The 11,580-nt window shown below is 42.1% G+C and overlaps 1 protein-coding gene across 1 annotated transcript in view; it reads left to right on the top strand.

Moving 5' to 3' along the window:
• The window catches only part of LOC107723953 (leucine-rich repeat serine/threonine-protein kinase 2-like), a 60,681-nt gene that overhangs the window by 1,719 nt on the left and 47,382 nt on the right, over positions 1-11,580 (top strand). Inside the window, exons 3-11 of the mRNA XM_016532684.1 lie at positions 201-298; positions 1,768-1,856; positions 2,232-2,369; positions 2,598-2,732; positions 2,826-2,957; positions 3,059-3,178; positions 4,591-4,760; positions 4,873-4,946; positions 5,313-5,419. Coding sequence (XP_016388170.1) covers positions 201-298; positions 1,768-1,856; positions 2,232-2,369; positions 2,598-2,732; positions 2,826-2,957; positions 3,059-3,178; positions 4,591-4,760; positions 4,873-4,946; positions 5,313-5,419 — 1,063 coding nt within the window. The remainder of the gene's footprint in view (positions 1-200; positions 299-1,767; positions 1,857-2,231; positions 2,370-2,597; positions 2,733-2,825; positions 2,958-3,058; positions 3,179-4,590; positions 4,761-4,872; positions 4,947-5,312; positions 5,420-11,580) is intronic.

Raw genomic sequence — 11,580 nt, forward strand, 5'->3', positions numbered from 1 at the left:
AAAATAATATATTTTATATTATTCAATATATATATCAATATATATATATATATATATATATATATATACAGTATATATAATTTTTTTTTACTGTTACTTTTCAGCTGTAAATTTAATTCCAGTGCTTTATTGACTAAGAAAAGTGATTTAGGCTCCAGTAAAAGGTTTTTATTAAGAGTGATATACTGTTCTCATCACAGGTAGGCTGGTCTCTGCTGTGTCGTCTGATGGAGATTTGTCCCACCACTCTGGACAGTCTGGCCAACCCAGATGAATATGAGTTTACTGAGGTGCACAAGTAAGTCTCATTGAGTTCTTTTTATGAGCTTGTATGGGCTCCTGTTTATATAGTATAGTACCTTGTACTATTGTATATTGTATAGTATATACTGTATACTGGTTAAGATTAAAAGTGTTTGACTAGGAGGATTGATGCATACAGTAAATAATATATACTATTGTTATTATAAATATTATAGAAATCCATGTGAAATGCCAATAGTAAAGATGTAGGCACAACACAATGCAAGGATAATGGCAGATAGGGCAGCGAAGGGTGGATCTGAGTTTGACAGGTGCTAGTAAACTTTGGAATGGAAAATATAAACGCATACAGTATAAAGAAATATAAAGATGTCAGTGGAAGAAAGGCATACTGTATATAAAGAAAAAGTGGAAAGTAAAATAGCTAGTAAGGCTTAGAGGAGTCATTCAATAAAATATCTTTCATCCGCAACTGAATTTAGCTGTGTTTGGCACCGCAAATAGGGCAGCGAAGGGTGGATCTGAGTTTGACAGGTGCTAGTGCTTTATACTGTATAAAGAAATATAAAGATGTCAGTGGAAGAAAGGCATACTGTATATAAAGAAAAAGTGGAAAGTAAAATAGCTAGTAAGGCTTAGAGGAGTCATTCAATAAAATATCTTTCATCCGCAACTGAATTTAGCTGTGTTTGGCACCGCAAATAGTTTAGTAGAAATAATTTATAATTGAACAGGGAACCATGTGTGGTGTGGTGATATGTGACTGAAAAAATCATACAGTATTTGTAGATCTGGTTAGAGCTTAAGAAAACTGCAGTGTGGTGTATTTATGAATGCACTGGGGCATCCCAGCCAAAAGTATATTGTGGTAAATGAAGTCTCAAAGTTGAATGAATGCGTGAACCTAATGTTCTGCTTGAAAACAATGTTATGTAACTTAAATATTTCTGAGGAGGAAGAATGTAGAGCTGATCATATCACCTAGAGCAGGGGTGGGCAAACTTGGCCCTTCCAGGTCGCTTTCCTTCAGAGTTTAGCTCCAACTCTAATCAAACACACCTGAACCAGCTAATCATTGTCTTCAAGACTACTAGAAAGCTACAGGCAGGTGAGTTTTATCAGGGTTGGATCAAATCTCTGCAGGAAAGTGGCCTGGAAGGGCCAAGTTTGCCCATCACTGACCTAAATGTACAAGGAAACAAGGGCTCAGGACCGAACCCTGTGGCATGCCATAGTATTAAATGGCAGGGGTTTTCAATTTAAAGAGGTCCTGTTTCCTTCCTTCCCAGCAGAGGTCTGAACAATACTTTTTGGAATATTTATACATTTCCACAGTTGCAGTACTTTGTTAAAAAAAAAGGAAAAACAAGCATTCTAAATCTTTAATTATCGTCTTTTTTATTTTAGTTAGGTTATAACGTCATGTTGTCTGAGATTCTGCAACTGATTTTTATTTGTCCATGTTCAGCAGGTTTATGCAAGTGTTTGCATGTTTGTTCACAGGCAGATTCTTAAGGTGCTTTCAATGTATCATAAAGATTCCAAGATGATGAAGGTGGGCCTGAGAGCTCTGGCTCTCCTACTGAAGTCAGGTAAGACTTGCTTTTACATAATGTTTATATGTACTGATTATACAATCATTATGGTGCATTGGGTCCGAAAGCATTTTTCCAATTCATTTAATCTCTTTAGGGATTAAAAAAAAAAACGTTCCTTCATTAAAATTTGAACCAAACAATAAACTACTCGTTGCAATAAGCACTGCAAATGACATAATCAATTAAGAAATGACAGTACATTATACAAATATGGAGATTGAGAAAACATCTCATACATGCAGTTCTTCTTATTATGAATAGTCCACATACCCCTTACGCAAACATAATCATGATGATGGTTAGATATAGGCATGTGTCATTTCACTTGCTTTCCTGAAGTGAGAATAATGTTTGGTGTTTGTGGATCAGATGCGATTGTGATGCAGGTTCTGGACGAGGAAGAGGTGGACGTGTTTTTCTTGGTTCTGGAGGCCATGAGGTCATTTCATGACAAAGAAGAGGTTCAGCTACAGGGATGTGCTGCTTTACAACTACTTCTGCAAACAGGTAACACTGCTTTGTTACAAATCCGTTTGAGTATGTACAAAAGTAATATAGGGCCCTATGATTTCCACAGTGAGGAAAACATGGACGAATTTCACAGTTTTGTCTACTAGTTTGGCTTAACTTGAAGAAATTAGAAAATAAATATATTACTGTTGGACAGCAGAATTTACTTCTCAATGTCATAATAACATTGTTAATTTCTGTCTCATTAACCTGCTTGATTGTCAGTTTCTGATGCTCATCTGGTGGAGTTCATTGAGAACAAGGACCATGAGGTGGTGTTGGATGCGCTCAGGCGGTTCATGGACAGTGAGAATGTGGTACTGCAAGCTCTGAGGGTCCTCATACCGCTGGCTGCTCCAGGTATAACACACCTACTGCCAACTAGATTCAACTATATTATTAAACTATATTATTACAAGCACTATTAAATAAGCCTCTCTTTCTTGTGTCTAGCCAGCAATATTGAGATTCTGATGTCCAAACCCATTAAATGCGACAGTCTGCTGTGTCAGGCCATGGACATGTGGCTCGACTCGGAGGCCATACAGGAGGCTGGATGCTGTCTGTTACAGAAATGTACTTCAGGTGAGCCCAGGTCAAAGGTCATGATGAAATGATGCTGTTCTCATAACTTTTAGAAAGTGATTTATTTTTGAGTCATGTTATGTTTGTTTGCCATTTAACAGAGAGTTACTATAATATACTGGTGCTGAATGGTGTCCATAAGGTGGTGGTGAAAGCATGTGTCGCTTATCCTAAGAATGCCACAGTGCAGACCACTGGCCTTTCCTGCCTGAGCGCGCTCGGTGAGTCAAAATGAACATGATAGTACTCTATGTGTTTAGAACCTGGCTCTCCACTGGATCCCTGAGAGCCCATATTTAAGGTGGATCAATAGGGTGCTTTTTTAAAAAAAAAATTTTTTTATGATTGTTATTTGTCAGACATACATTTTGCATTTTTGGACATGACTGACAGTGTTACCTGGTTATTTTAAGTGACCAGTCTACGTCCATTTTGACGCCCTCATTTACATATGAAATTTTAATCATGCGACAAACAAACCCAAAAAGGCCTTCTGCTGATGTTGGCAATGTTTTGCTTGAAAAAATCAGAGTGGCTGGGCAAAAGTGCTCGTTCTGTAGAGTAAACTTGAGGTAATTTAGGATAGAGTGACTAAAAAAAAAAAACTTTTTGAAAGAAGTCCCTTGTGTTCACCAAGGCTGCATTCGTTTGGTCCTTTATGCAAATAAAAATACAGTAAAACAGTAATATTGTGAAATATTATTACAATTTAAAATAACTGTTCTATTTCAACAGTTTTTAAAATGTCATTTATTCCTGTGATCAAAAATTCAGGCTGATCATAAATTCAGCATCATTACTCCAGTCTTCAGTGTCACATGATCCTTCAGAAATCATTCTAATATGCTGATTTGCTGCTCAAGAAACATTTCTGATTATTAAGAAATAATATTTTTTGTGGTACACTACCATTCAAAAGTTTGGGGTAAGATTAAAAAAGAAAGAAAGAAGAAAATAATAGTTTTATTTAGTAAGGATGCATCAAATTGATCAAAAGGCACAGTAAAGAAAAAAATCTCTTAATCAGTGCTGTTCTTATAAACTTTCTATTCATCAAAAAATCCTAACAGTTTCCTCAAAAATATTGATCAGCAAAGACTGTTTTCTTGATTTATTGATAATAAAAATAACTATTATTAATAACTGAGCACCAATAATAATTGATAATAATTTATCAGCATATCAGAATGATTTCTGAAGGATCATGTGACACTGAAGACTGGAGTGATGATGCTGAAAATTCAGCTTTGGTCACAGGAATAAATTACATTTTAAAATATATTACAATAGAAATTATTTTAAATTATGTTTTAAATATATTTAAAATATAAGTTATTAGTTATTTTAAATTATAATATTATTTAACATTTTACAGTTCTTTCATCATCAAATAAATGGCTTGATGAGAATAAGAGATTTTTTTTCCCCAAAACTTTTATTTTCTTCACTCTATCATAAATAGCTTATTTCAAAAAACAAAAAACGAGATACCTTTCATATTTCACCCCCAGCCCCCACCCCCCCGAACCTGATTTGTGGCCGCTATGTCGTTTTTTTATTTTATTATTATTATTATTATTTTGCCTGCGTGTCATGTTCTGGGCTCTGTATTAATGTTTTTTTTGTCTCTCAGCGGAGTGTATTGTACAGAATGAAGGGCTGGACAGAGAGTGCAACGAGGAGGACGAGGCGAAACAGAAAGATCTGGTAAAGAAAGAAGCCACCCAAGAGGAGGAAATGCTTATCTGGAGAGAGGCCTGTTATGCCGCTTTAGAGAGACATGCTGACAATGCCGCAGTGCAGGTGACACAGGACATGTTTAAACCTGCAATACGGAAAAGATCTTATCATCTCATCTCATTCTTTTGCTTTTGCTATAGTGAATATGTAACTTTCTCTCTCTTGGTCCAATCAGGAAGCTGCATGTTGGGCTTTAAACAGCTTGCTGCTTCATTACAACTCCTTCAACCATGTGGAACTGGAAGGAAGGTTAGCATTCCTTCATATTCTGTGCTATGTAGCATATTTTGCCCGAACGTCCTCTTATGATTAGAGATAGAGAACGATATTATTGAAATAAATAAATGACCTTAGTTATGATTGGCTAACCTCTGCATACTGGTGTAGTTAATACTGTCATCATCAGGCAGGCCATGTTGCTGAATACTGAATATGTGATGATATTTAAATGTAGGTGGTCATATGTTAATGAGCTCAGACTGTGATGTCGTAGCTATTTAGATTAATGTTGCTGAATACTGAATGTGATGATATTTAAATGTAGGTGGTCATATGTTAATGAGCTCAGACTATGATGTAGTAGCTATTTAGATTTGGTTTGTTTCTGGCCCACAGGCCTCCCCTTCATTCTCTCATCATGGCTGCCATGCTTTTGCATTCATCCAGTGCGGAGGTTTTCCAAGCTGCTTCCTGTACACTACGCACACTAATACAGCGCCACAGTAAGCTCAGCAGTTCACTTCTCTCCGGTCATAGATACATGCAACGAGACTGTGTTTTAAATGAAATAGTGTGAGTATGAGTTACACAAAACAATGAAAAGTCTTTTACAGAGATGTGTGGGTCCTTGGAAAAAAAGAAGTGTGCACTTGTAGAGTAAATATAAAAAGTATGTTTTTAAAAATCTCTACTTGCAGATTTTTGTTTTTTAACACACAATAAGTAGACTTAAGAGCACTTTGTAATGTAGCTACATCTTAAATACTTGTTTTATTAATCTTTTGCCATGCTTTAAAGAGGTAGCCTACACTTATTTTGATGTGTTGACTAACGTACAATTCTTGATTGTAATTTTAACTGTAGTTTATTATTTGATGTTAGTTAATACATTTTAAATGTGCAAAATAGCATATTCATCATTAAAATCTGTGTAAATGCATTTATAAAGTTCATGTTAAGTTCAGCATTTACTAATACAAAAGTTGTATCTGTTAGCATTAGTTAATGCAAAGTGAACTAACATGAACACAAACTCTTTTATTAACTAACATTACCAAAGATTAATAAATGCAGTTAGTTCAAGTTAGATCATGCATTGACTAATGTTAACAAATGAGACCTTATTGTAAAATGTTACTGATTTTAGTTTACCATAGTCAGTGCATTCTGCAATACACTTCAACCATATTTCATAAGACAATAAATATGCATTTAAGTCTTACTTAATTGGGTCAAAAAAAGCTCTCTAAAATTCAGCTAATTGCATTTAAAGGGTGGTTCACTGTTTTTTTTTCTAGGCTTGATTGTGTTTATGGGGTGCAGTCTAGGCCTGGGCGATAAAACGGTATCGATATTTATCGACGGTACACCCTCTTCGATAACGATATATAAAAAATGTTTGATATAGCGCACGATATAGGCACGTGCTATGAGTGACGCAGACCGCACACACAAACACGAACACATGCTGAATTGAGTGCTGTGCCTGCCTGTGATGAGGAGATTGTGAAATAAAAAAAAAGAATATTAGTCGAATTTAAAATAAACATTTGCATTTGAATGCAAAAATAGTACATTCAAATGTTAGGTGTGAGTCTGGGAGCGTCATTAGTGGAGCGCGAGATGTGGTGATGATGATGTAAGTGACGTTGTTGCATTTTAATGTTTTATAAGTCTAGCCCACAAGACGCGCAGTTGCTGCGTTATTCATTCAAAATATTAGAGAAATATAGTAACTCAATGCGTAGAAGATCTTGATTAGGTTAAAACCGAAACCAAGCCATTCACACAGAACGCATATTCAGCGCATTTTTTAGACGGACAAAATATGACTGCTGCACTCGCGTCTCACACAAGAGATTAATAGAAAGCCATGCAAAGTTAAAACAGTTTAAACTTTTAGAAAACAAGTTGCAAATACTACTGAAGCCTTATTGAATCACGCCAGTGAAACTGGCCAATGGCGTTCAAGCGCGCGAAATATGAGGGGCTCCCACTCTATATAAAGCAGCGCTTGTACGTCATCTATTCACAATCTTTTTCTTCAGCCAACCTTTTACGAGAAGCAAGAAGCCTATCAATAAGACTACTCGCCGTGATCTACACGCTGCAGCGGACATGCCTTCTCTTCCCCTGCTGTGTTCCGGTGAGCTTCGGAAACAAGGATGACTCGCGATTGCCTCTCCTGCGCAGAGCCAATCGAACTCTCTGATGGCCACAAGTCGTGCGTCTTCTGCCTGGGTCGCGCCCACGCAGAGGCGGCGCTTGGGGGGTCGGACTGCCCCCACTGCGGAGATATGAGCCTCCGGACTCTCAAGCTCCGTGTGGCCATCGTCCAAGGCGATGAACTCGCCCAACTAGTCCTGCCGCGCTCTTCCTCTGCAGCCTCTTTCGAGTCAAGGAGGAAAGTGCCGCGAGCTTCTGATGCGGATCTGTCAAGGTCAGGTGACGAGCCCGCGCCGGCTCAGTGCCCACTCTAGCGACGTGGGGAACCTCCATCATAGTGATGTCGAGCTACTTAGCGTCCTGTCCAAGGCAGTTGATGAGCTCGGTTTGGAGTGGGCGCCTCCTGCCGAGCCGGCCAGAAGCCGTCTGGACGAGTGGTACCTCCAGTCAGATCGTGGCCGAAAGGACACCCCGCGGAGGCCCGGCCCCTTTTTCCCCGAGGTGCACGATGAGATAGCGAAGTCGTGGGACGCGCCGCTCACCAGTCCAGTGCACAACCCGTGATCCTCCCTCCTGTCTTCTGTGGACGGCGCTGACCAAGTGGGGTATGTTAAACTTCCCCCCGTGGAAGAAGCCGTTGCTGCCCATCTCTGTCCTTCAGCCGCGGCGAACTGGAGAGTGAGAAACAACGCGTCTCTCCCCTCTAAATCTTGTCGCGTCACTGCAAACTTCGCCAGCAAGGCTTTCTCCGCGGCGGGCCAAGCAGCTTCAGCACTGCACGTGATGGCGATACTCCAGGTGTATCAGGCCAAGCTGCTCAAGTCTCTGGATGAGGACGGGCCGGACCCTGAAGTGTTCAAAGAGCTCCGACGCGCCACGGATCAGGCCCTCAGAGCGACGGTGGTGACAGCTCGAACGATCGGCCGCAACATGGGGAATCTTGTGGTGCTAGATCGTCACCTGTGGCTTACTCTGACAGAGTTAAAGGACTTTAAGAAAACGGCCCTTCTGGACGCTCCCATGAATCCCTCAGGTCTCTTCGGAGCAGTGGTAGAGACGTTCACGTGCAGAAACAATCGAAGGCTATTGACCACTTCCTGCCAAAGCGCGCCGGCGCGAACTCTCCTGCGCGTTCCCGCTCCTCCTCAGCGCAGCGCGCGGGAAGACCGCACGCCTCTTCTGCTGCTGTTCAGCGAGAACATGAGCCGACGGTGAGGCCAAGACAGCCGTGGCTGAAGCGCCGTCAGGGCTCCAAGAGCCAGAGGCCCCGCCCTGACAGAGGCGGTAGGCCACCGGCTCCGGAATCAAAGCCGCGTTCCTGACGCTGTCTCTCGGAGGAGGAAAGCTGCACCCAGCGCCGAAGACGAGCCACTGAAGAAGTCTGCTCGCTCCGCTGTGTGTTCACCACGCCCCCCTGCCTGTTGCGGGCGGCGAGAGCAATTGTCATGTTTGTGTTTTGACTGTTCCACTATGCAGTGCAATAAAGTAAAAAAACATACAAAATTCACCTCAATATCAAAGCAATTCTCCTCCTCTCACTCCCCTCTCCCCCATCACTCACTCTCACACTCGTGTGGTATTAAACTCCCCGCCCCCGAACGGCGAGTTATCCCACACGGTGTGCAGTCCGCCTTGGCCGCTGTCACAGTTCACAGAAGCGTGGCAGGCACTGCCAGGGGTATCAGAGTGGGTTATGAAATCAATAAAGAACGGCTACACGCTTCAGTTCTTCCGCAGGCCGCCCCGTTTCAACGATGTGTTAATGTCCACTGTACGGGAGCGGAATGCCTCAGTTCTGCAAGAGGAAATACACAACCTCCTCGCAAAACGCGCTGTAGAGACAGTGCCCCTAGCAGACCTCGAGTGTGGCTTCTACAGTCGCTATTTTCTGGTACCAAATAGGGATGGGCGTATCGATACAAAGTATCGATATATCGATACTGACGCGAGTATCGAAAGTATCGATACTCAAACAAAAATATCGATACTAAGGTGCATTTTATTTACCAGTGGTTTTGTTTGCATTTCATATTTGCAAAGATCTAAGGCCATACAGCGTTGTCGAAAATGACGGATTCTGTTACATGTTGAATGTGCTGGAGCCTCGTTATTCTATTCCTAGTCGTAAACAGATAAGCGAAGAGATTATACCAAGACTGTACCATGAAGTGAAGGGAAACATTTCTCTGTCCCTTCAGTCAGCGGACAGAGTGGCCCTCACGTGCGATGGCTGGACGTCAAGGAGTCAAGACACCTATGTCACAATCACCTGCCACTATTTACGTGATGACTGGGTTCTCATTTCAAATGTGTTGCAGACCAGAGCTATGCAGGCTAGTCACACAGGGGCAAATATATGTGCATTGCTTTCAGAGGCGTTGGAAGAGTGGGGGCTCACTAAGAAAGACCCGGTCATTGTGACCGACAACGCTACTAACATGGTACGTGCCATGGAGATAAAGATTTGAAATAAATCTGGCATCGCAAGCTGCGCTGAAACTTCCGGCCATCTCTCGGTTGCTAGGTCGAGTTAGGCGCATAGTGACATTCTTTCACAGGAGCGCTAACGCTAACAAAGTTTTCAAAGAAAAACAAATGCTACTGAACTTGCCCTGTCGCAAACTTAAAATTGACGTGGTGACCAGGTGGAACAGCGCGCTGGACATGCTCCCTGTTTACACTGTGTTTTCCTTTACCCCGCCGTGACATTCTGACTTGTCCAATTTTCAGCATCAGTTTTTCATCTTGCATCAAAATTCTGTCTATTCATTGTATGCATTTGAAATATAGAGTTGGGTTTTGTTTTATTGTACCCAAGTGTACCTAAAATAAAAAGTGTTTAATATACAGGTTTGTGGCTCTTAATTTCCTTTTATTAATTAACCATTTGTAATCTTATGTTCACTGTTCATTTTTTATAAATATAGGATTTGTATTAAATCTATATTCATTCATATAGTCAAATCGAATCGAGAATCGAAATCGAATATCGAACCGAGAATCGAAATCGAATATCGAATTGAATCGAGAATCGAATATCGAATCGAAAATCAAAATCTAATATCGAATCGAAAATCGAAATCGAATCGAATTGAGAGCTTGAAAATCGAAATCGAATCGAATTGGAACATCTGAATCGATACCCAGCCCTACTCTGAAAGCAGAGTGGAATGCGCATCCTGAACTATCTCGACGATTGGCTAGTCTTAGCCCAATCAGAGAGCGCGCTGCTCACCGGCAAGCTCATACTCATAGCTCATCTTCAGAGCTTAGGGCTGACTGTGAATATGCAAAAGAGCATGCTAGTACCGAGCCAGAACATCTCCTTGTTAGGAGTGGAGATGAATTCAATCAATATGCGAGCGTGTCTGTCGGAGGAGCGCTCACAAAAACTGATCAGCTCTCTCGCAGTCTTCAAGTTAGGGCACTCTCCCCCGCTGAAATGTTTTCGGAGGACGCTCGGCCAGATGGCTGCCGCCTCGACAGTGTGCAAACTAGGGCTCCTACATAATCGACCGCTTCAGCTCTGCCTAAAGGGCCGAATGCCACAGAGCGCATGGCGCACGGGCACCTTGCGCATCAAAGTGATGCGCAACTGCTGGGATGCGCTGACCCCTTGGCGCGATATGACTCTGTATTGCCGGGGTGTTCTTATTGGCCAAGTGATCAGGAGAAAGACTGTTACAACAGATGCATCGAGCATGGGCTGGGGTGCCGTATGCGACGGCAGACCAGCCTTCAGGACGTGGTCAGAAACGGAGAAGTTGTGGCACATAAACTGTCTGGAGCTCCGTGCTGTACACCTAGCGCTTGAGTGCTTTCTCCCGGACATTCTCCACCGTCACATTCTCCTCAGGACGGACAGCATGACAGTGGTAGCGTTTATAAATCGCTGCGGCTGGCGAGAGACATTCTTCTGTGGGCAGATCGACACCTCCTCTCCAACCTGGCAGTACATGTCCCCGGACGCCTCAATTACGGCTCGGATTTACTGTCGAGGGGCGGGGTAATCCAAGGGGAGTGGAGATTACACCCTTTGACAGTCAATATGATTTGGAGTGTATTCGGCAGGACATAGGTGGATCTCTTCGCATCAGCGGAGAACACTCACTGCCCGCTGTTTTATTTGAACACTATCTCTGAGGCTAGGGCTCCTTCCACTAGACGTCTTTACGCACATAAATGGAGAGTTTTCACAAATTGGTGCGGGTCGCGGGGCGAAGACCCATTCAACTACCCAATACCAATAATTCTTGCCTTCCTTCAAGAGCAAAAGATAAAAATAAAAAAGCCTGTTCGAGCCCATACAATCAGCGAGCTTGCGTGCACTCTCTCTCAAGACAGCGCTCCTGCTCGCACTGGCCTCTGTTAAGCGAGTTGGGGACCTGCAGGCGCTGTCAGTTGACGACTCGTTTATTGAGGGCCAGGTGATTGCAGACTCAACTTAAAGCCTAGGAAGTGTTATGTGCCTAAAGTGCTTTCGACTCCATTTAAAGCG

This window comes from Sinocyclocheilus rhinocerous, unplaced genomic scaffold (genome assembly GCF_001515625.1).
Source record: "Sinocyclocheilus rhinocerous isolate Xijiao unplaced genomic scaffold, SAMN03320098_v1.1 scaffold63, whole genome shotgun sequence".
Taxonomy (NCBI): Eukaryota; Metazoa; Chordata; class Actinopteri; order Cypriniformes; family Cyprinidae; genus Sinocyclocheilus; species Sinocyclocheilus rhinocerous.